We start from the raw sequence: 26,080 nt of genomic DNA on the forward strand, positions 1-26,080 counted from the left end.
AATGTTCCACTGTGTGAATTGTAATGGTTCTGCCATGTAGGCCTAGAACATGATAGAACATGATGGACTCCATATTGGGGTCCACTATGAGGGGGAGTCAGGATAATTCATAGAGAGATCGTGACAGAAGAGACGTCGTGACCTGCGACTATTCTAATCAGCATTACACCCACGTGGTGCTCACACAGCTGTCAATCAAACATGCGCAATCCGGTCCAAGTGGCCCCGCCTACCCTACCGGGTTCCATGGAAACCCCATTAGCCAATGAGAAAGCCGAGTTAATGATTGACAACCGCCTCCAGCCTCTTTCCTGCAGGAGAGGGCGGGTAAAAGGGGGGAAAAATGATGGAGAGGGAGCGAAGTAACGGTTTCGGAATGACTGACGGCGCCGATGGCCAATGAGGGAGCTGAGAGGGGTGAAGGAGAGAGGGCGTTGGCCAATAGGAGAGACGGAAAGGTTAGAATGGCTCCGCCTGGTGTCGGTGGGCGTGGTTGCTGAGTTGACGGGCTGGTGGTTACCGGGAGGCGCAGAGACGGAGAGAGGGAGCCCAGGAGCCGCCGGTAAGAGGGGATGGCGGGATGTTAGCACGGTAGATGTAATTATGGTTCTGCTACCTCACCGGGTGGTTAGCGGGGCGCCCCTCACACTCCCGGTATTACCGCTCCTCTCATTGTAACCTTTATACTGTTACCTGGGCTGTGGCTCTGAGGGAAAACAGCGCCGGTATAATACCCCGATAGAGGGCAATTCTCTGCCGATGCCCCCACACTACAGCAGTGCAGCCTCCTAATACCCCATGCATGTAGTTACCCCTCACTGATACCCCCATGTATGTAATGCCCCTCACTGATACCCCCATGTATGTAATGCCCCTCACTGATACCCCCATGTATGTAATGCCCCTCACTGATACCCCCATGTATGTAATGCCCCTCACTCATACCCCCATGTATGTAATGCCCCTCACTCATACCCCCATGTATGTAATGCCCCTCACTCATACCCCCATGTATGTAATGCCCCTCACTGATACCCCCATGTATGTAATGCCCCTCACTCATACCCCCATGTATGTAATGCCCCTCACTCATACCCCCATGTATGTAATGCCCCTCACTCATACCCCCATGTATGTAATGCCCCTCACTCATACCCCCATGTATGTAATGCTTCTGTGTTTCTAATGTAACGCCCCTAACTACTACCCTCAGGTATGTAATGCCCCTCTCTAATACCCCTATGTTTCTAATACACCAGTGAAATGCCCTTCACTAATACCCCCATGTATATAATACCCTAGCAGATGCCCTCTAGCTAGCTAAATACCTTAAGTGCCCTATGCCAGTGATACCATCCTTCACCTGCCTAATGCCCCCATGTTATGCCCCTTCTGCATTGCTCTGTGCCCATGTTATGCCCTGTGCCCATGTTATGCCCCTTCTGCATTGCCCTGTGCCCATGTTATGCCCCTTCTGCATTGCCCGGTGCCCATGTTATGCCCCTTCTGCATTGCCCTGTGCCCATGTTATACCCCTTTAGCATTGCTCTGTGCCCATGTTATGCCCCTTTAGCATTGCCCTGTGCCCATGTTATGCCCCTTCTGCATTGCCCTGTGCCCATGTTATGCCCCTTCTGCATTGCCCTGTGCCCATGTTATGCCCCTTCTGCATTGCCCTGTGCCCATGTTATGCCCCTTCTGCATTGCCCTGTGCCCATGTTATGCCCCTTTAGCATTGCTCTGTGCCCATGTTATGCCCCTTTAGCATTGCTCTGTGCCCATGTTATGCCCCTTTAGCATTGCTCTGTGCCCATGTTATGCCCCTTTAGCATTGCTCTGTGCCCATGTTATGCCCCTTTAGCATTGCTCTGTGCCCATGTTATGCCCCTTTAGCATTGCTCTGTGCCCATGTTATGCCCCTTTAGCATTGCTCTGTGCCCATGTTATGCCCCTTTAGCATTGCTCTGTGCCCATGTTATGCCCCTTTAGCATTGCTCTGTGCCCATGTTATGCCCCTTTAGCATTGCTCTGTGCCCATGTTATGCCCCTTTTGCATTGCTCTGTGCCCATGTTATGCCCCTTTAGCATTGCTCTGTGCCCATGTTATGCCCCTACTTTTCTTGTTGCCCTCATTCTGCCCCTTCTGTACAACTCCATGCCTGCTTTGGGCCCCTCTCTGTACTCAGTTTATGCCCTGTCTCCATTACTCCATGCCCAGGTCATGGCCCTTCGCTATACCCCCATTTTGCCCCTTTTCTATTACACTATACCAAACTTAAGCCCTTGTTTGCCCCATTTGCCAGGATCCTTTGTGCCTTTAAACTTCAGTTTACAGATGCCCCTTGAAATACCAACTCCTAACTGTTAAGGTGCCACCCTACCCTCCAGGTCTCAGGCATTAGCTCCTAGATTCCTTTTCTCTTACTTCTTTTAAAAGGATGCCCACCCAATATTATATGTTGTGGGGTGATGCCAACCTGTAGGGATCAGACAACTGCTATCAGGTGATGCCAGCCTGTAGGGATCAGACAAGTGTTATCAGGTGATGCCAGCCTGTAGGGATTAGTCAAGTGTTATCAGGTGATGCCAGCCTGTAGGGATTAGTCAAGTGTTATTGGGTGATGCCAACCTGTAGGGATCAGTCAAGTGTTATCGGGTGATTCCAACCTGTAGGGATCAGTGAGGTGTGTTGTGGGGTGATGCCAGCCTGTAGGGATCAGTCAAGTGTTATTGGGTGATTCCAGCCTGTAGGGATCAGTGAGGTATGTTGTGGGGTGATGCCAGCCTGTAGGGATTAGACAAGTGTTATCGGGTGATGCCAGCCTGTAGGGATCAGCTTAGAGTGGCACAAGTTTTCATGTTGTTGCATTGGTTTATTATGTGCCAAGGTGTTTGCCCATCAGGAATATCTTGCTGTATTTCCCTGTATGGGGTACACCATTGTATATTGTGTGTGGTGCACTCTTTGTACCCTCCGTAGTGACCCCTCCCTCAAATTCCTTTGAGAAACCCCTCCCCTTTTTGGGGTGGTTTAACCCCTAAATGATGGGTCAATCCTGGGTCATTGTGGGTAAACTAAGGGTTAACTATTTCTGCTGTGCTCTGCAGAGCTGGCGTGTGTAGGGATCTGCCAGGGAAGATGCCATGCTGCCGGCTGGTCCTCCCCCATTCATTCAGTCACCCTGGAGGCGGCCATGTTTTGCTTGCTTCAGCACATGATGGGTTAATGAATTGGCCATATGGTTTACTCGCTGGATGCCTTCAAGGGCAGCTTGATCTTTACCCCCCCTCCCCTCGGTCTGGTGCCCATGTGTCTCGGGCCTGGGAGCACGCTGCCGTCTGCATGTGGTGGGCACTTAGCGGGTGACATCGTCAGCCGGGGCTTGTGGCTCAGCTCGTAGTCCCCCTCGCAGAACATCGAGCGGCCGCTGCATGCCGATGAATAAATCAGGGGCACCACCCAGGGCCTGCTATTCAGCTGCTGTGCAGCCTGGATGGTGGGTTTCGCTTGACCTTGTTTAGGCAGCGGGAGGGGGAGGGGATGGCAGGAAAGGGGTTAAGTCCGAGAAACAAGTGTGGAGAACAGTTACCCGGCACTAGGTGGGCGGCTGCTCAGATCTCTTATTGCAGCAGCTCCCAGGGAACAAAGAGCCTGTCTACATCATGACTTGCAGCTTCCATGCGCTCAGTCAGTCCTCCTCTGCTCTGTCTAGCCCCCTCCCCTGTGCCCCCCCACCACCAGCCTGCCCACCTCCTACAGGAACCGAACCAGCAGGCCCAAGACGCTCGCCCCTCTCCATATACCCCCCCCCCCCCCATCCTGCCCCAAATATCAGCACCCGCTTTGTCTGCAGCAGCCATGCGCTTCACGTAACATTTGGGGTCTGGGGGCCATTCCTAGGCGTATTAACCTGTGGACGTCTGGATCCGGATTATTAGGTGGCGGTATTATTATGAGAAGCATCGCTCTGTATGTAATCTTCCCACAAGCCCCCCCGACCTTATAATCGCCATTGTTAGAAGCTCGGATGCAAATGTTATAATCAAGGTGGATTTATTCCTCTTTCCTAAGAAGTTTTTAATTCTTCTCATATTCCGAATCCTGGAGGCTGAGTGGGCCCCCCCCCCCCCCCCCCCCCCCCCCCCCGCTGCTGGCGGAGACGTGGGCCAAGTTATAAGATGATGGATTTTACTGTGTTACCTGGGTATAAGCTGTGAACGGAGGAGGGGGCATTACTGGGTAGGGGTTGTTGGAGTAGGCATGGGGCATTGGTGACTTGTATAAGCAGTGGAGGGATATAACCAGTGCATTGAAGATATGGTGGTAATACTGGTCTAGTTTGCTCCACGTATTGGTGCTCTTGGCCCCCTGGGTAGTTGCAGATGATCCTATACAGTTGAACAGGACTTCTCTACGTGACCAAGGGCCAACATATAGGGACCCTTGTGAGTGGGGGTCATCTGCAGCTTCCTTCACAACCAGGTGGCTGGGAGGGACCCTTGTAGATCCTGAGAAGGATGGTGACACGGTAAGACTGTTCACATTTGGTAAGAGACCGGCCGTTCTGTGACCCGGACGGTCTCAGAAAAGATCATTCCGGCTGGTACTGCATTACCGGCCGGATGATCTTTAGCGCCGCTGAGTTCAGATGCGGGTGCATCAGTGCGCGCCCGCATCAGAATTCCCCACTGCACACAATGGAGCATGCGGCCAGAGCCGCATGCTCCATTGTGTGAGCTGACAGGGTTTTCTATTCAGTGGATATCGGCCGCAGAAAACTGACGTGTCAGTTTCTCGCGGCGCCGCTAGGGATCCCGGACGAAGTGTATACCATGAGTATACACTCCAGCCAGGATTCCCTCAGCCTGCAGCACTCCGTAAGTACCACAGAAATCACGGCCATTTTAACAACAGCCGTGATTTCTGCGGAACTTACGTAGTGTGAACATAGCCCAACAGTGTAATCCTGGGCACTAGTGCAGAATGACTCTCATGGTGGTGCTCTTGGTCTTCACCTGGAAGCTGCAGATTATGTCAGTTTCTTACACACCTGCAACTTGTCCCCATTCAAGTGCAATACTGTGCAGGAAAAACAAACGCACAACTGTTATATGGTCCTGGGTTATACATCTTCATGGTCTCCTGCACTTTACACAGTGTGTTGTTGCAGGCGGCCCATGCAATGCCAAGGGTTGCTGTGTAGCATCGCAGCTCATGAAGGTGAAAGGGTCGCATTGCAATACACACAAGTCGCTGTGACCTCAACTAGAAAGAATGGACATCGTGTTGTGTCATTGTAGTGCCAAGCCATGCTTGAATGGTAAAAGAAAGAGACCACCCAACGTATGGTGTGTGAACACTGCAGATATCTCACATTTACTAATAGAAATAGCAGAGGTCACAGGAGCCATGACCAAGGGATAGGCCAGACAGCCAGGTTATAGTTTCTTTAGTAGCCAGGCACTAAGGATTTCAACATCAACTTAAAAAGTTAAAGGGGTTATCCATCTTTAGAAAAACATGGCCATTTTCTTCCAGAGACAGCACTGCTCTTGTCTCCAGGTCAGGTGTGGTTTGCAATTAAGCCTCATTCACTTCAATGGAACGAAAACTCGCAGCCAAAGTGGAGGCAAGAGTGGTGCTGTCTCTGGAAGAAAGTAGCCATGTTTTTCTAACGCTGGATAATTCCTTTATGTTACTTGCAAATTTCTAGGTGCATTGGATGCCTGGCTATGCCCAGTCATGCAAAGGGGCATTTTTTTGGGCATGCAGTGTTTGTGTGGTATAATCATCACATTGTGACCATTTACTGGGGACCCCTGGAACCCTAAAAGCCTTACTGGGAGCCAGGTGTGATCACTGTTTTAGAAGAGGAGTCGGGCTATATTTACTTGTATGGTTACTACACATCAGTGGGCATTAATCAGGGCACATGCTATGTAGGGGGCACGATGTTACATAGGCATATATAATAGTGCATGGCACGTCAGGTTTTAGCATTTTATAAGGATTGTGATTTTTAAGGTGGGGCATTAATACTTCAGAGTATTGGTTCATGTAGATGGGATATAATAACAGGGCATGGGGTATGAGGTCAGGGGTGGTACCTGCAGATTGGGTACTTGGGAAGGGGTTGCTATAGCTAGAACTCAAAGGAAGGAATCTCCAGTAAAATGATCTGTAAGGGTCCTATTACACAGAGCAATAATCAGCCGAATCAGGCAGATTATCGCTCTTATATAGAGACAGCCGGTGACTACAGTCCTGACCTAAAATCATTGGCCACCGATCGCGCATTGCGAAGTGTAATAATAGTTACATAGTTACATAGTTAATACGGTTGAAAAAAGACACATGTCCATGAAGTTCAACCAAGAATATTGCGTGGCTTACAATTGTGTAAAATATAGAATGGTGTCTATGGCATGGGCGGAGAGGCGCGTGGCCGTGAACTGGTACGAGCAACGGAATCCGTTGGAAATTCTCCGCTCGGGTTCCGTAGTGTGAACCTACCCTAAGACAGCAATACAATTACTGTGAGGAAGACGAGGTATCAGCCTCCAGGACCAGCTCATGGTTGGAATCGAATAACAGGAAGTTGTGAAAATTCTTGACCAGCTCAAATAAGTGTTGGGCAAGTTTTTTTTAATAAGTTTAATAAGTCCATTGTTCCAGATATGGTGAGGGTTACGACTTTAAGGATTTTCTCTTTTGGCACCTCAGTGAAGTTTAGATGAATTTCCCCCTTTAGGATACAGATAGATGAGTTTGGTGTTTAGTGTTGGGTTTCTGGTCCTACCACTTTTTACTTTGCCGTGATTGAATTGTCACCTCTCATTGAGCATGTGTGGGCACAGTGGTTGCCAGGGGTCCTCTATATTGATTATAGTTTGGGGGAAGGGAAGGGGAGATCTTCGAAGTTCAATGGGATGATGTTATGGTTCTGCAGTGGCCTCAATGACACACACCAAAGGCCTCCTGTAGTTTTACAAGGGTCCTTGTGTCTGTGCCAGGAAAGAAGCGACAGGTGAAGTCATTAGTCACCCAGCTCTGTAATAAGGGAAGACTATATCCAGTCTGATTACTGAGTACATCCCCTACTGTGAGACAGCGAAATCCAGACTCTTGTCCAAGTAGGATGTCTCCTGGGATGTGCTAAAACTTGGCTGCTGTCGATTGGGAGGCTGTAGTTGTTATTCACTCAGTGATGCATTGTCATGTTTCCTAAATTACATGGTAACGACATAGGATTTATGTATGAGGCTAAAATAATACTGTACAAGAATATACTGACTAATATTGTCCCCTATATACAAGAATATATTCCCCCCCCACCCACCCACGCTAGACCTGGAAGTGTTGGTGCACTATACTTACCGCATTCGTGTCGACCCCCGTCCGCCATCTTGTGACAATGATGTCGTCTTCGGGAGGCCGGCTGAACCGCTCCATCCATCCCTCATGCTGGCCCCCCATGCCGCGTCATCAGCTGCTCAGCCGCGATTGGCTGAGCATAACTGTGCTCAGCCAATCGCGGCTGAGCAGCTGATGACGCAGCAGAGGGGGGACGGATGGAGCGGTTTGGCCGGCCTCTCAAAGACGAGGTCATTGTCACAAGATGGCAGACGGGGGTCGACACGAATGCGGTAAGTATAATGCACCAACACTTCCGGGTCTAGCGTGGGTGGGGGGAAACACTGGGAAGGGGGCCATTCACATACATAATACGCATTACAAAGTTGTATACCTTGCCAGTATATCCAGACACATGCCAGTATATCCTTGGATATGGACTCCCTGGTTTCAGTGATTTCTGAGGTTCTTCTGCTATATGGAGATAAATGCCCAACACAACTAAAACATCTATTACTTTTTGCTACTTGTTTCTTCTGTGTCTAAACCTATCATGTGTCATACTGTCTGCAGAGCAAATGTGTCCATTAGCTGTGTGTAACTTACTGCTGAGCTGATGTATCTAAGTGTACAAAGTAACAAACTGACTTCTCTTCTCTCCTCAGGTGTTTCCTAGAGACTCCAAGTCACAATGTCTCAGAGAGTGGGGCAGGATGACCCCGAGCGATACCTCTTCGTGGACCGCGATGTGGTCTACAATCCAGCCACACAGGCTGACTGGACGGCCAAGAAGCTGGTGTGGGTGCCGTCGGAGCGGCATGGGTTTGAGGCAGCCAGCATCAAGGAGGAAAGAGGTGACGAGGTGGTGGTGGAGCTAGCCGAGAATGGCAAGAAGGCCATGGTGAACAAAGACGACATCCAGAAGATGAACCCACCCAAATTCTCCAAGGTGGAAGACATGGCAGAGTTGACGTGCCTCAATGAGGCCTCCGTCCTGCACAACCTGAAGGATCGATACTACTCGGGACTCATCTATGTGAGTTTCATTAAATGCAGGAACATTGCTACTGTTCATTTGTTCTTCTGGGTTAATAAACTGTTGCTTTCTTCCAAAAACAGCACCACGCCATCCATAGGTTGTGTGCGGCATCTCAGCCTAGAACCGTTCTGTGCCATACCAGATACAATCCATGGGCAGGCGTGGCTCTGTTTCTAGAAAAAAGCAGCCATGTTTTTCTAAATGCACCAATGTAATGTTTTGTTTCTGGCCTCCCATGTTTACCGTCAGGGGTCACACCAGCAGATGCAGGGAAATGCAGCCAGAGATATGGACTTTGTGCACTGGACGCTTTGTGTTTAACCTGTTCAGTACCGATGGCTGGAATGAGTGTTCTAGATTAAATGTGCTATGTAAATCTCAGAGCCAAGTTCCCATCTGCAGTCACATAAACAACATTGTCATCTGCTTGGCCACGCATTTGAGCCGCTTTTCATCACCGAGTGCTTATTCCCATCTACAGGATTAGTCATTATTCTGCAGTCGTCATTAGTAAAACCCTGCAGGACTTTCTCTAATCAATAAGCGTGCATTAGGTCATTGCGTACACATGCATGTTTATGTATTGTAGTATATATGTTAAGGGGGCAGCCATGACAGTGCTGCAATGGGTGTGACTTTTATATAACGTGCTGCCACGAGCATTTTTTCTGCTTTTATGGGTATCCTAAATATAGTGATGTCACTTAGTGACATCATGTCTCCCTAAAAAGGTTTATGCCTTTTAAGATGCCCATGAGACGCCTTTCAAACTTTGGAAATTGGTTTGCTCGTACTTGGGGGTGGGGGGCGGCTGCCATCTGACTACTCATCCAAGACCCTACTGGGCTGACTTTCCAGTGAGTTCTTGAGCGCAGGTGATGGTCCTTCTAGTCATTTGGCAGAGCTGGTTGAAATCACGTGACACTTCTATAAATATATCTCTGATTCCTATGGTGGTGTGGTGGGGCTTAGGGCCCTATTCCACCGGACGATTATCGTTAGCATAATCGTTAACGATTAACGATCTCAAACGACCGCTATTGCGAAAGACCTGAAAACGTTCACTCATTTCCATGGAACGATAATCGTTACTTATGATCGTAATTGCGATCGTTTCTTCTTCCGTATTTCTTTGCTATTGCGTTCGTATCTATTGTGAACGACCGAACGATGTCTTATTCAATGCGAACGATTTGCGAACGTTTTGCGAACGAGCAACGATAAAAATAGGTCCAGGTCTTATAAAGCGATCAACGATTTCTCGTTCGGTCGTTAATCGTTACTGCATTTCAACCGAACGATTATCGTTTAGATTTGAACGATTTAACGATAATCTGAACGATAATCGTCCGGTGGAATAGGGCCTTTACTCATAGAGATTTTAAGGGTCATTTTAGTAGGTGCAATAGCAACCTGATCAGGACTATAAGGAGTGTCCCTCTGCAAAGTGACAGATTCCCTTTAAATATGTTATCTACTTTTATAAAGTGATGTTATGGTTTAAAGGGCTTCTCCGCTTTTAACAATCCCTGCTTGTTAGAAAGGTCTCTTGACAATAGGCTGATCACAAGATATCTGTGTTGGGAATCCCAACAATCAGGTGTGATCAGTGGTGGAATCTGGCATAAGTGTTAATTTTCTCTGCAGCGCCACCACAGGGGAAATTTGGTATTGGGGTCCGTTCACACTGAGTAAAAGTAGCAGAATTCCACGCGGAGCCCCAGCAGTGGACTCAGAATCCCACCTGCCTCAGTGTGTCAATTTGATGCTCGTGACATGTCAATTCTTTGAGCGCATGCGCGTGAAGCATTGCGTCGACGCACTGAGGGAGGCGGGATTCCGAGCAAAGTCCATGGCAGAAGCTTCGCGCGGAATTAGGCCACTTACTCAGTGTGAACAGACCCTTACACGCTGTGGATGTAATACCTGGACAGGGCAGGTCAAACAAACTGTTTTCCATTATGGTCAAGAGATGAAGATCCTTTATATCAGATTTTCTAAACTGGACAATTCCTTTAAGGTGTCCTCACCTGCTCCTTTAGATTCCTAGAAATGCTTTATGCATTAATAACCATTTGTCCTGATCTCATTTTTATGTGTGAGGCCTTGATACATCTAACATTACGTCTCCATCCCTATAAAGCCTTCACACGGATGTATGGCTAGGTTTTTGTGGTCCGCGGGCAAGACATAGCAAGACACTGCCAAGAAATGGTTGTGGTCTGCCCAAGTATGCTCTGTGTAAGAGGTAAGGAATGGAAGCTGTCACCGGTGTAAAGGAATGGCGAGCGCTTGCCAGGAGATAAGCTGTCAGACGCGGGATGCTATAGAAAGCAGACGTCTGTCACTTTTCTATTCCAGTCTGCGTCTGGAGGAATCCATGGAGAGCCCTTATCTGCAGCAGTAGATAAGTGGCGGCTGGTGGAGGGGAGGGATCGCCTACTAAATAAGATTGCTTCCTTATGACCTAATAAAGTTGACTGAAAGGAAGAAAAATGCCCGACTGATGTTGATGCTGGTTCTCTTCCACCTTGTGACACTTTTGTCTCACACATGTTATCCCCTGCTCGGCTATGACTAAAAGACCCTTTTTACACTGGGCCTATCATTGGGCCTGTGAATGCTCGTTATCAACAATCAGCATTTGTAAAAGGGCCAGCGCATACACTTGTTTTTTGAATGAATGGATCTTTGTGCAGCCAATTTATTGCATTGTTGTCGGCTGCACATTGCCCGGTGTAAACATGCGAAGTGTGGCTGACAGTGCATTAAATGGGCTGAACAATTACTATACCTTCATAAGGCATGAGTAAACAATTGCTGATCAAAGTTTGGTGCTCATTTTCTGTAGTCCAGGGGTGTCAAACTAGTGGCCCTCTGGCTGTTGCAAAACTACAAATACTATCATGCCTGGACAGCCAAAGCTTTAGCTTGATGGTAATTGTGCTTTTGCAACAGCTTAAAGGCTGTGGGTTTGACACCTGTGCTGTAGTCCATCAGTCCCTTTAATGTAATGAAAGAGCTCCTTTAAGGGCCACATGTCCATGGGGTTGAGGAGATCAATCTGGGATCGTTCTGCTAAGTGACTATAGGAAGGTTTCATTCTGCACCTTTTAAAAATTGCAGATTCTCTGAAGTTATTTTAGTCTCCTTCTGACTTCCTTTGGGTTAAGTTTTTTTTTTTCTCTCTCTTTATTCCGGGGAATGAAAAACATCCTCTCGGATTGTCTGTCTTGAAAAGCCTGTGCAGTGTGTATGAGGAAATACTCTTTCCTGTCAAGTCAGGACGAGAGGTGTCTTCTTGATCTTTTCCTGCTCACCATTTTTTTTGTTTGTCGCCAGCGATCCATGACTATGTCCCTTTTTCCCCTTTTGTAAAATATCAGGTTTGAAAAGTCTTCTGATCACTGAAGAAATTGCGTTCCCTGCAGTGCCCCTACAGGTATAGCCGAGTATTGAGCGTGCCGACCCCTAGAGTCATTTCTAGTTCTAGGTGAGGGAATCCCAGTTGGGGGCATTGATTATCTTATAGGAAGGTGCTTAGCTTGGGTTTTCATTACAGGGACAATTCGATTTTGCAGGCATGATGTGTTACTCAACACTAGCACCCTTTTCCGCAATTTACATTTTGTGATTTTGGCAACTGCATTTGGCTCCCGTGACCGTAAGTACTTGGATTGTGGATATTCAGCTTCTCCAACATTCAGGGGAAAAAAAAAGGTTTTGCAATACTATGAAAAAAAAATAAAGGACAACTCTACACGGTAGTGCAAATCATGTATTCCTCATGGTACTCTACAGTCTCCTTGGTGTGTGTATACCTCCATGGTAGACAATAGCACACTAAGCAGTTCGACAATAGATATTTGTACGTGTGTGTGTGTGTGTGTGTGTGTAATATATAGCGGATGCTGCTGTACACTAGCTTTAATAATAAGCATAGTATATTTGTTATTTGTGCAGTTTCCTGATCTTTGCATCCATAAGAGGGTCCAATACTTAAATTCGTCTTCCCCCTCAGCTCACATAATGGCGGCTGCCCTCCGACCGTAGACCATCCCTGTAGTTGTCCTGGAGGGTGCCTGAATACGGCTGCTGCTGCTCACAACCACAGTCCTTCCCTTTTTAGCCACAGTTATGTCAGGGTGAGGTTTGGCACTTCCTGCCTGCAGAGATTTCAGAATTGCACGCCTATCAGGGTGACATGGAGACAGCGCTGGATTACGCGTGACGAGGGGGGATGCCACACTTGTGTCTCATAATGCGTCCAGCTTTAGACCTAGAGTGTTCCCACTTCCCCTCACCACCACCGCCTACATACTGTACCTCTAATACAGGAAAAGGGAACCTTGGCCCTTGACTGTGCACATGACTGTGCGATGTATTAGAGCAGGGGTAGGGAACCTTGTCTCTCCAACTGTTGCAAAACTTCAACTCCCATCATGCCTGGACAGCCAAAGCTTTTGCTTTGGCTGTCCAGGCATGATGGGAGTTGTAGTTTTGCAACAGTTGGAGAGACAAGGTTCCCTACCCCTGCTCTAATACATCGCACAGTCATGTCGCCATCCAACTTTTCTAGAGTCCTGAAAGGCAAACCTACTTAATTATGCAGGCATAAGTCTACATCCAGAAGATACCAACAAAACACAGTAATCACTGAACTCAAGGAGAACAGCGAAAAAAATTCCAATGAAGTATCAATCAAGAGTCTCCACTGATGCCCCCAAAAATTTAAATATGCAAAACAAGAGTCCGTGGAGCCTCAGTTACGAGTCTCAAAACACGGGATAGCCAGATATCTTAGCCTGTTGCCAACGGTGTGCCTCCATGATGGGGAGAGCACCACACCACCCTGATAAATAACCCCTTAAGTCCCACTCGGTTGCGAGTATTGGAACATAGACAGGGAAACAACAGGGTGGTCCCTTTTGTCAATGTCTAACTCAAGGTGCGAGTATTGCGATCATGACAAGGGCTTGCAAAGGCAACTTCCACCCACAGACAGCCGTTTCAGGGTTTTTGCCCCTCGTCAGTGTGGGGTAGGATTCTGGCTAGTTGGGGCAATGAAAAATCAACCAACAAAACACAGTAATCACTGAACTCAAGGAGAACAGCGAAAAAACTCTTGTTTTGCATATTTAAATTTTTGGGGGCATCAGTGGAGACTCTTGATTGAGTACTTCATTGGAATTTTTTTCGCTGTTCTCCTTGAGTTCAGTGATTACTGTGTTTTGTTGGTTGATTTTTCATTGCCCCAACTAGCCAGAATCCTACCCCACACTGACGAGGGGCAAAAACCCCGAAACGGCTGTCTGTGGGTGGAAGCCTGCCTTTGCAAGCCCTTGTCATGATCGCAATACTCGCACCTTGAGTTAGACATTGACAAAAGGGGCCACCCTGTTGTTTCCCTGTCTATGTTCCAATACTCGCAACCAAGTGGGACTTAAGGGGTTATTTATCAGGGTGGTGTGGTGCTCTCCCCATTATGGAGGCACCCCGTTGGCAACAGGCTAGAGATATCTGGCTATCCCGTGTTTTGAGACTCGTAACTGAGGCTCCACGGACTCTTGTTTTGCATACATCCAGAAGATAGACAGACAGCAGTTACCCAGCTTTCCCAGGATCAGAAGTGTGGGAAGGCCTGAGAGTATCTGGACTCCAGGCGATGCTGTACTCTATACTAATACATAGTGGTAAGCGTTACATACAGTTCTGCTTTATTTGAGGTGTGAGCGAGGGTCCGAACACGGCTGATACTGTGTAAGTGATGCTACCTTAGTCACATTCTCTCATAGACTATAAAAGCCCAGAGATTTATAGCACATTGTCAGTTCTTCCACAATCCGTCGCTTTACCGTCTGCCCTAGCCGCACGGCCTCCATTAATATCACAGTCCAAGTCATTGGTCTAATCCCAGCGATCTTCTATGTTCCAGGCCTGGTTCCAGCTCTGGAGTACATAGTAAATCTTCCATATCTCTGTACTGGCAGAGGGGGGTGCTTTACCTTCCAGTATTTCCCAGGGTTAGTTACCCCTGACCTGGCTATTGATGGTGACTGGTCCTGGTGGGTGAGGGTGGTATTTGAGTCCCTGGCGCGGGGCCAGGCCACCACACATTCCAGCATTCCTTGCTGATAAACGGCGCAGAATACGCACATTCCTGACCCGATATGTGTTTATTTCCCTTCCTGCAGCGGCCATTCATCACCAGGGACCGATGACTGATCCCCCACCACAGTATTGAGTCCTAATACGTCCCAGGGCACAGGCTTAAGCAATGCTAAGAGTTGTAGTACGGCATCACAAGTACTTACAAAAGTACAATTCCCATCATGCCTGCCTTTGCAGCTGTAGAGTTTGATTTCCCCTGGTTTAGGATTTCCATCCACTCATTGTCCCTATGACAACACTGCATGTGATAGAAGTCAGACAGATATGTTGTCATGAGATTCTTACAGTAGTGCAGCCTCAGGCTTTGGGCCTGTAACTTCAAGCTATCTTGTTGTAGCCTTTTTAATGATTGAGTAATTTTCTTCTATTCAGTTCTGTTATCTTTACATGATGATTCTCGCTGTTCTTACTTCCCTTCCTCTGATCCCATAGATACAGCCGAGACCCCACAGGTAAACTTCCTATTAGGAAGCACAGACATCCTGAATGGTGGCTTTAAAAAAGAAAAAAAAATCTTTGGTCCCTTTAAAATGTAGCATTCATTTGATCTGTATTCTTGTTACTGCAAGGCTGGCCGCAGAGCAGAGCCCACTGTGCGCTGCCGCTACTCAAGGACAATGGTTTCATATGCAGATGGTAAATCTATACTAGTCTATACTAGACATCTTCCTGTACATTAAATACATTAGCTCAGAATCTCTCTTGCCCTGAGGGTTTGCTACAATGTATCAGGCTACACTGGGTACAGTCGTAACAAACTCTGACTGGGCATGCTAGGAGTTAGTAGTTTTGCAACCACTAGAGAGCCACTGGTTTAAAGGGGTACTCCGGTGAAAATCTGTCTTTCAAATCAACCGGTTTCAGAAAGTTACATAGATTTGTAATTTACTTCTTTTTATCTCAAATCTCAAGTTTACCAGGGCTTATCAGCTGCTGTATGTCCTGCAGGTAGTGGTGTATTCTCCCCAGTATGACACAGTGCTCCTTGCTGCCACCTCTGTCCATGTCAGGAACTGTTAACATAAGTAGCAAATCCCCATAGAAAACCTCTCCTGCTCTGGACAGTTCCTGACATGGACAGAAGTGGCAGCAGAGAGCACTGTGTCAGATTGGAATGTAAACTTCCTGCAGGACATACAGCAGCTGATAAATAATGGAAGATTTTTTTTTTTTTTTTTGTAGAAGTAAATTACAAATCTGCATAATGTTCTAAAACCAGTTGATTTGAAAGAAAAAGATTTTTGCTGGAGTAACCCTTTAAGACCACTGCTATAGACATTATTTAGTGGTCTCTCACCTGACAGTACAGGCCAGTGGTCAATTCCTAAGCAGGTGGAGCAGGCTTTGTTGCTTTATCATTGGAGTCCGCCTCAGATGGGAGCCTCTGCTCCCCGGGTTCCGCTATATAGGTTGGTTCTTGACACGTTTCCAAAAAAGAGGTTTCTCTCACTGAATTTCTCAGCACTTCGCTCGGTGCCAAAACCAACAAGCCTGGTGATATAGGGTGTCGGGGGGGGGGGGGTATTTTAAGCAGCGGGGCTGACAATCTTGAGAGGGTTTCCTGAATGTAATCTCAGCAGCTCAATCCCTCTGTTCTGGAATGTCAGGAAGCACAGAGACGGCAGGGTGGTGGGTCCAGAAAGGGCTTAAAGGGCAACACTGCTTCGTCCAAAGGGGTTGTGTGGGCGGATTGGGTGATAAGGAACATTGTAGGACCTCCGTGGTTTGGGAACCATGCATATGACTATGCAAACCATATACATAACACTAAACCAAGCAATGGCCAGACCACTATTATGGTCATAAACTCCTAGATTACCAAAGGGCTGTACTGGGGGCTACTAGGATCACAAACACCCCAATATGCACAACAAGTATGTGGAAAAAAAGGATTGATAAAAGTATTAATAAAGTTATAATACAAGATTTTTGCTTTCAGTCTGTGAATGGAAATCTTTCCATTTACATTACAAGGCTAAAAGCTCATACAGACCCCATCAGTTGCATCTGGTCCAGACAGCACTAAACACAATAGCACTGGGGGTCCAGTGTAGGCTGTCCTAGGAATACATTGCATCCTGTGAAACAGGAGAGGCCAATTTATACAATGAAAAAAGATATGCAGAGCAGCTCTTTCCCAATACCCAGTCATGTTGTAAGGCGGGATGGGGAACCTTCGGCTATTGCAAAACTACAATTCCCATCATGCCTGGGCAGCCAAAGCTAAAGCTTTGGCTGCCCAGGCATGATGGGAATTGTAGTTTTGCAACAGCTGGAGGGCTGAAGGTTCCCAATCCCTGATCTAAGGCTTCCAAACAAATACTGACTTGAAGGGAAAGTTACTGTCAAATGATGGCGTCCGACAGCTGCTTTGCCTATCCTTCCTCACATAATTCCCAGTGGATTTGGGGTGCTCTGCGGCAGTCCCACTGAAAAACAAACAAACCATTCACTGACAGCAAGCGGAGATCTTAAAAATTACATTGAAATGCAAAGTGCATAAACCCCTGCATTGTGGTGCTCCTTCCATCTTTGAGGTCAATGCTGTTCTGCTGCCTCCTGACCATTACTTTCCTGATGGTCTATATATAGTGGCCGTGCACCTGGCCGTTCCCCTCCCCGCTGTTATATTCCATCCCCCTCGCCATCTCTTCCACACGTGCGCACATATACAATAGGTCTTCCTGCACACCTGGCCACACATCCTCCCCTATTGTCAGATGGATGGTGACGCTGCAGCCGGCTCTACCACACATGTTTTCACTTTGGCTTTATAGAGCGGGCATTCCTGGCTGGTAATGACCCCCTCCTGATGCAGGGCTCCTGACCGCCACTCATTACCCGTCACACTAATGAGCGACAAATTAAAGGCGCTCGTAAAACTGCGCCATCCCACCTTCCTGGAAATGACATCATGGCTGCCGGGCAGCTGCTGTGATATTCACACCCTGTGCTTAGAGGGGCACTGAAGGCCGTACATTGCTTAAAGGCACGGTTTCTAGAGCATCGGAAGTAAAATGGGAATAAAGTCCTTTAACCCCTTAGAGCCAATTTCGATTTTTGCACTTCCGTTTTTTTCTTCCTTGTGCTTAAAAGGCCATAGCACTTCCATTTTTTCACCTAGAAACCCACATGAGCCCTTATTGTTTGCGCCACTAATTGTACTTTGCAATGACAGGCTGAATTTTTTCATAAAGACTGCAAAACCAGAAAAAATTTGTGGTGAAATTGAAACAAAACAAACAATTTGTTTATTTTGGGGGTATTTGTTTATACGCCGTTTGCCCTGGGGTAAAACTAACTTGTTAAATAAGTTCCTCAAGTCGTTACAACGATATATAACATGTATAACTTTTATTGTATGTGATGGCCTGTAAAAAATTCAAACCATTGTTAACATAAATATGTTCCTTAAAATCGCTCCATTCCCAGGCTTATGGCGCTTTTATCCTTTGCTCTATGGGGCTGTGTCAGGTGTCATTTTTTGCGCCATGATCTGTTCTTTCTATCGGTACCTTTGATCGCTTTTTTATTACAATTTTTCTGGATTTGATGCGACCAAAAATGAACAATTTTCCACTTTGGGATTTTTTTACGCATACGCAGTTTACCGTGCGAGATCACGAATGAATGCGATAAATTAATAGTTCGGGTGATTACGCACGCGGCGATACCAAACAGGTTTGTTTGTTTATTTTTATAACATGGGGAAAAGGAGGGTGATTCGCACTTTTATTAGGGGAGAGTTTTTTTTATCAATAAACACTTTGTTGCTCTTTTTTGCACTTATACTAGAAGCCTCCCTGGGGTTGGGGTTATTCCCCCCTGGGGTTGGGGTTATTCCCCCCTGGGGTTGGGGTTATTCCCCCTGGGGGACTTCTAGTATATGCACACTGATCTCTCATTGATCTATGCTGTATATAGTTATACAGCATAGATCAATGAGATCGGCACTCGATTGCTTTCGGCTGCTGCAGCCGAAAACAACAGAGTGACAAGCCGGGATCAGCGCCATTAAGGTGCAGACCCCGGCCTGCAGAGGAGGTGCTGATTGCTCCTCCAGGACAATGTCCCGGGGGGGGCGATCCACCCCACTAGACCACCAGGTAGGAGGGACAGCAAGCAATCAGATGCAGCTGTCAACTTTGACATCTGCATCTGATTGCTTGAATAGCGGACACGGCGATTGGACCGGGCCCGCTAATAGCCGCAGTCCCGGGCTACATGCGGCACCCGGACCACGGCCTCTCCGTGCGGCCCCCTCTAAAGTCCCTGAGGCGACCACAGGGCGTAAATATACGCCCTGTGTCGTTAAGGGGTTAAACAAGCATTCTATTATATGAGTGATTATTATACAATACCATAATATAGGTCTGTGAAGAAAGAATTATGGGGGATGAATAGTATTGATGGGTGGCTGTCATCATTACTGACAGCTCATTATCAGTGGCTGATACATATTACTATGGCAACTGTGCTATTAGTCACGCTAGTTGTCACCCTGGTAACTGCCTCCTCACTGGTTGCTGGTAGTTGACACCATGGTAAATAAGCCATTACTGCGGATGGGATAATTGTCACCTGAGTCCTTAAAGGCAGATGTGGTTATCCCCATGGTTACTGGCATTATTGGTCACTAATAAATTTCCCTGTAATAAGTGATCCTTTATTGGGGGTAGTTGTCACCATGGTAACCAAGTCACATGATGACTTGGTTATCTCCATGGTAAAGAAGCATTTACTATGTGAGTGTAGTTATCACTCTACATGAGCTATTAAAGCTTGTGGTAATTGAGCTGTAACTCTTGGCTGGCAGTTATCGCCTTGGTAACTGATCCATAACTAGCGTTCACAGTTATCACCATGGTATCTGAACTGCTACTGCTGGGTTGCAGTTATCGCCATCGTGACTGTGCTGTTGCTAGTGCTGGCAGTTATTGCCATGGTGACTAAGCTGGTTTACTAGTGCTGGCAGTTATCACCATGGTGACTGAGCTGTTACTAGTGCTGGCAGTAATTGCTATGGTGACTAAGCTGGTTTACTAGTGCTGGCAGTTATCACCATGGTGACTGAGCTGTTACTAGTGCTGGCAGTAATTGCTATGGTGACTAAGCTGGTTTACTAGTGCTGGCAGTTATCACCATGGTGACTGAGCTGTTACTAGTGCTGGCAGTAATTGCTATGGTGACTAAGCTGGTTTACTAGTGCTGGCAGTTATCACCATGGTGACTGAGCTGTTACTAGTGCTGGCAGTAATTGCTATGGTGACTAAGCTGGTTTACTAGTGCTGGCAGTTATCCACATGGTGACTGAGCTGTTACTAGTGCTGGCAGTTATTGCCATGGTGACTGAGCTGTTACTAGTGCTGGCAGCTATTGCCATAGTGACTGATCTGTTACTAGTGCTGCCTGCTATTGCCATGGTGACTGAGCTGTTACTAGTGCTGGCAGCTATTGCCATAGTGACTGATCTGTTACTAGTGCTGCCTGCTATTGCCATGGTGACTGAGCTGTTACTAGTGCTGGCAGCTATTGCCATAGTGACTGAGCTGTTACTAGTGCTGGCAGTTATCGCCATGGTGACTGAGCTGTTACCAGTGTTGGCAGTTATTACTATGGTGACTGAGTCTTTACTAGTGCTGGCAGTTATTGCCATGGTGACTGAGTCTTTACTAGTGCTGCCTGCTATCGCCATGGTGACTGAGCTGTTACTAGTGCTGGCAGTTATTGCCATAGTGACTGACCCGGTGCCCTTTAGTCTCATTTTATCCCGCCAATGGTGTTTCCTGGCTCTGACCTTATGCCCTCTCCATCCAGCCCTATAAATTAGCTCTTTATAAGAGATGAGTGTTATTTGGCCGCTGATCCTGCAGTCTGGGCCCGCAATCTAACAAGCAGTGTGGCCCAGCGCCAGTAACCAGGGAGGGCACCGGTGAGGCGGCGGCACCACACGGCCCGCTCCTCATAGCCTCAGCTGTGTTATATCACTGCTGTCACCGCTGGGTAAAATAAATATCAGACTTTTAGCAAGGAGGCGAATAAATATCGACCTCTGATTGGGAGCCCGGTCCGAGCGGCACTTTCCCACACATCTCTGGGGCCTTCCGTGATGGAGAAAGAATTCTCTGAGTAAACAGAAGTAGAAATCACACCGTGTTTTCTCAGCAGAGCTGGACCCGTCCTGCATGAGAGGGGTCGTGTCATTGGAGGGTGAATACAGTATATAGATGGATGCTGGGCTCCCTGGCATCACTGATGTAGTATATGTAGCAGAGCTGAGCGTGCCATGCCTGAGTTGCAAAGATGAACGGTTGTGCTAGCCATACAACTCATTGGGGTAACTGCTTTTACATAGGACTGCCTCTTTTATAGTGTAAAGTCTGCCGCTGTGCAGTTCAAGTCCCTGAGCGCTCCAGCTGTAAATTGTCTGTGACCTCTGAATACTTGGTCTCCTCCCCCAGAATGCACCAGGGGAAATGCCCCCTTTTTTCCCCTCTCTGCAGACGCCCAGCATTCTCATTACAGCGGCTGCCTCTCCCATCCAGTGACTGTGCTTGTCTTGAATGGACAACCCCAGCATCTTGTGGAAGGAAGATAAGGGAGAGGTGTGGGCTCCACATGGCCTGCAGGGCTGAGGACTTATCAGGCTCTGGGCCTCCCCATGGATGTCTGCAGATGGAGCAGAGTTTGTTTCAGTGGAAACCCCTAAATAAATAAATGTACTTTATTACTATAACCACCGGTTTACCACTCATTGCTTACACAGGGGTCCCAAGTCTCCTGGGGGGGGGGGGGGGGGGGGGGGGGGGGGGGGGCTGCAAGGCTGTCTATCTATGGGAGTTATGAAGGGAGCCAAACATAGCCTACCTCTGCAACTAGGATGGCAAGTGAAGTATGCTTGTAACTAGGTTTCAACAGTTTTTTTTTTATTTGTACACAGCTCCTATGCTAACCTATGTGTCCTGTAAACTACTACTATGCACTCTGCTGTGTCCAAATAAAATAGCTGTCTCTCCCATTGCCCTATACACATGCATGCAGATCTCAGCTGAGTGTGCACACGGTCCCAACTGGGAAAAGGGAGGGCATTTTAGAACTCGCCAAGAAATAATTTGTCCGGGGGAGATTTAAGAGCTCCTCTTAAGGCCCTATTACACAGAACGATTATCGTCCATATTCGCCTGTTACGGCCGATAATCGTCCTGTGTAATAGAAGGCAACGAGCCTCCAACATGAACGATGTCAGCTGATCGTTGCTGTTGTTTTGTCTTACAACATGTTGAAAGACAAACGACTATGATAGCAGCGATCTGCTGCCGTCACTCTGTGGAATAGGAGCAGCTGCAGCAGACCGCCGCTATACTCTATGGGCTGCCCAGACGATCACCCAGGCAGCCCCCCCCCCTCCGCAGCTCCCACGCCCCCCCCTGCACTCATCCACTTGCTGCCGACGCATGTAATAGCGGCCAGGTTGGACAGTCCTGGCAATTATCTCTGGTTATGCAAATATGTAGATCTTAGATATAAAAAAAAAAACGTGTACATACCTCTCAACGCTTCCTGATGTGTTGCTAGCTTTGGCCTCCTCCGTGAAGTGTCTGAAGTGAGAATCACTGACCGCAGCATTGTCCCGGTGATAGGCCTAGCAAGACATCTTGAAGCATGGAGAGGTATGTATAAGTTTATTATTTTACACTTGCAAGGGCTGCACGGACATCGCTAACGATATATATTGTATATACAGGCCTTGCTGCATGATTATCGAGCAGTATATGGGGCCAGTAAGCAAGCGCCAAACCATCGGCGCTCGCTTACATCAAGTCATCGGCCCTAAGTGAGAGCTGCAGTGTAGGATTACACTAAATGGCTGCGAGCGCTAAGAAAGGGGAGGAGCAGATCCAGCAGTCTTCCTGCCTCCTGGTGGACACTTTAGGAATTTTTTTGGACTTAATTGCGCCAGTTTAGCATGAGGCTCGCCTCCGGCTTTACTTGCCGCCTGTGCAGTAGTACAAATTTGTGCCCGTTTGATATCTTAATTACATTCCTTAACGTTAATGGCGTAATTTATGGCGCTTGTCATCGCGGCATCGAGGCGGGTATTAGTCATTTACTGAAGACAAGGTTTTTAATTATGGTTATTTTGTCTCCCTTTGGTGTCTAGACTTACTCCGGGTTGTTCTGCGTGGTGATCAACCCCTACAAGAACCTTCCTATCTATTCCGAGAATATCATCGAGATGTACCGGGGGAAGAAGCGCCACGAGATGCCGCCACACATCTACGCCATATCAGAGTCTGCGTACCGCTGCATGCTCCAAGGTGAGTGCATAGCTGGCTTCAAAGGTCCAAAAAAAAAAAATGACAGCTGTCTTCCTAAAATGGCGCCACTCTTGTCAGTGGGGTATGCATTGCAGTTTAGCTACTGTGAAGTAAATGGGGCTCATCTGCAATACCAGGCACACCCTGCGGACAGATGTGTTTGAGTCTGTACTGCTCCTTAAAGGGATGCTTCACATCAGATTTACAGAACAGTTTAAAGACTCTGTTTAAAGAATCTGTAAATGCCTTGTGGACATTATGTGCCCTCTCTGGCTACCCAGTGAACTGAACTTGAAAACCTTTTACCTATCCAAAAGATAAGTATCTAATAATGGTGGTCTGACTATTGATTATCTTCAAGGGGTAGTTCACCAAAAATATTTTTATTTTTTTCTTTCTAATCAGCTGGTGCCACAAAGTGCCAGAGATTTGTAATTTACTTCTATTTAAAAAAAAAATGTCAAGTCTTCCAGTACTTATAATCTGCTGTATGTCCTGCAGAAAGCGGTATTCCTTCCAGTCTGGGGAGCAGAAGAAGTTTTTAATGGGGATGTTCTACTGCTCTGGACAGTTCCTGACATGGACAGAGGTGGCAGCAGAGAGCACTGTGTCAGACTGGAAAGAACACACTGCTTCGTGCAGGACATACAGCAGCTGATAAGTACTAGAAGACTTGACATTTTTTTTTAATAGAAGTAAATTACAAATCTCTGGCCCCAGTTGATTTGAAAGAAAAAAATTATGATGAACTACCCCTTTAAGAAGTCCCTTCGTGATTGGAGCATGCTGCTGCGCCATTCACTTAGGAAACAAGCAACTCCTGTCCTGATTTTTGGGCTTTCCAGTGGTCTAACCAATCAGATAGTTATTACATATCCTATGGAGAGGTCATAAGTTTTAATCTTTGGATAACCCTGTAAAGTGTTTGCAAAGGTATCCCCTTTCTGTGTGATGGCGCTGTCCAGTTTGGTGAGGGGAGCCATGACGTGATATTGCCTGCAGCCTAATCGGGCCTTTTTGTTAAGCTAAAATCCTCTAGTAAGTAGATACACCCTGATACACCCTATACAGATGCACAATGGAAAGTTGACTGTGGATGTGACTGGAGTCATCAGACTAGATCCGTTTGTAAAGCTACTTATTTCTTGTGGAGGAGGCGACTGTCGGAGAACATGATGAATGCGTCTTGTCGAGTTATCTTCTCTCGCCCTCTATAGATACTTATCTATTATTAATCAAATATGGCATTTTCCCGGTTCTGTATATCCTCACAGGGGAATATTTTGGCGCTCACTTGCCACATGTATATACATTCTGCTGTTTGTGGAATTTTAATGTAAATCGGCCTGTCTAAACAACGGGAGGCGAAGCATCTGTGTGTATGGATACTGCTAAGCACCCATCTCTTCATACACTACAAGTATAGGAAAACTCCATTAGCATCTCGCCTTCATCAGTCTGAGGTTTATTTGTATGCCAGTTGTGGCACAGTGTTTCAGCACTTGTCCCATATGTCATGTTTTGCCTGCCTTCCTTTAACTTGATAATATAATTACTTAATGGGGTTAACGGGCGCTAGCACATTTTTAGCATGTTGCTGCCATATAGAAAAACATAACAAACATAACAAACATGTTATGCTTACCTCTCTGCACTCCCCTGGTGTCCCAGTGCGGTCGCCAGTGTCCCAGGACACTGGGGGAGCACAGAGAGGTAAGTATAACATGTTTGTTTACTTATAAAGCAGCAACATGTCAAAAATGTGCTATTGCCGGATAACCACTTTAAGCCTCGTCCTCACACCTGTGCATGATTGCGGATGGCCACTGATTTGAAAGGGAAGCCCAGACCACAAAAGAGACCATAAAAGTGTAGCTCCGACTTTTTTGGGGTCTGGGCTCCTGGCACACAGACTTGTGTGCATTGGCTTATAGACTGTAATGTGTCCTATACAGTCCATGGTCTCTTGGTCTGCAGCGCAGTGGGTACAGCCTATAGCTAGTTCATCCTTAGCTTTCAGGTGTAATTATAGATTTTTACCCTCTAAGGAAGCAATTTTTTAACCTGTTTCAAAACCATTGCTCCTGGCATGCTTGGAGTTGTAGTTTGACAATAGTCATAGCTGTAAGGGAAGGTTGTGTATGTCAGACCTTTATCTCTATTTGGTGCCAATAGGCCTGTGCTCTTCGTGACAAAGTAAAGTGCCCGTTTCCGTATAACGCGATTAGTGCGGCCGACCCTTGGCGCCCGGCCAGCAAATGTCACTTCGTATCATGAATCCAGCAGCTTTTGCCACTGACTGTTTCCTCCCTCATAAACCCTGCAGAAACCGCAGCAGACGTAAGGATGCGGGCACTCTGAGGTCAGGACACCAGACCCCGAGCTGTACCCCCACCCCACCCCCTTTCACTTCCTTCCAGACTCCCCCCACCTCACAGGGTTTGTAATGTCTGGAGAGTCTTGGGAGTCATTGTTTTAAGAATGTGGACTTGCTTAACCCCTCGATTACCTGGACAGAAATCAATTTCCCCAGCTGTAACGTATGTGGGAATACAACAAATGTTACATTCGTCTACAGCACCCCCTTTGGAGAAATGAGGTAATGCATGGCTGATATAAGCTGGCTGTCCGTGCAATGCAGAGACTTGCGGGGTCCTCCAGAGAGGCTCCTCTACTCTTCTCTATGTCTTAAAGGGCTTGTCCAGCCTCAGATGTTAAGTGATAACACTTGTGGTGTATGTGAGTTAGGACCCAATTCTTAGAGCGTAGGGACTATAGACGACGCATGGGGGTTGATGGATAGCATTAGAAAACAGTTACCCAGGATGCTTTGTGGCTTTGGCCCCTCATCTATGTATGCATGCGGCCACAGCGCTGGTGATAGACTCGTGACATCTGGGATTTCCTTCCGGTTGGTGCTCTCCTCCGCAGCATTCCAAGGATTGGCACATGGATGAGAGAGATCTGCTTGGGAGTCCGGTCCCAGTGGCCGCCCGCTCTGGCCACTTGCCATTTTTGTTCAGCCAAGCTGGTGCTTTCCCTCCTCTAACAATGCCCGCTCTGTTTTTGGGCATTCTGGCTGTGTGCTAGAACTGGCAGAACACAGTGCGGCTGGCAACCAGGCCTAGTGATCAACATCTTGCTTTGAATATGAGTGTACAGACCTGAGCGCCCCCATCTTGATGTCCATGTACTCAT

General features: G+C 47.2%; 1 protein-coding gene across 2 annotated transcripts in view; it reads left to right on the forward strand.

Annotated features, from left to right (window-relative positions):
- Positions 1-463: 463 nt before the first annotated feature.
- MYH10 (myosin heavy chain 10) overlaps positions 464-26,080 on the forward strand; it is a 74,899-nt gene continuing 49,282 nt past the window's right edge. For both annotated transcript variants that reach the window (XM_069952593.1, XM_069952594.1), the window contains exons 1-3: positions 464-562; positions 8,020-8,390; positions 22,726-22,882. In XM_069952593.1, coding sequence (XP_069808694.1) covers positions 8,046-8,390; positions 22,726-22,882 — 502 coding nt within the window. In that variant the 5' untranslated portion in view covers positions 464-562; positions 8,020-8,045. The remainder of the gene's footprint in view (positions 563-8,019; positions 8,391-22,725; positions 22,883-26,080) is intronic.

Source organism: Dendropsophus ebraccatus, chromosome 14, assembly GCF_027789765.1.
Source record: "Dendropsophus ebraccatus isolate aDenEbr1 chromosome 14, aDenEbr1.pat, whole genome shotgun sequence".
Classification (NCBI taxonomy): Eukaryota; Metazoa; Chordata; class Amphibia; order Anura; family Hylidae; genus Dendropsophus; species Dendropsophus ebraccatus.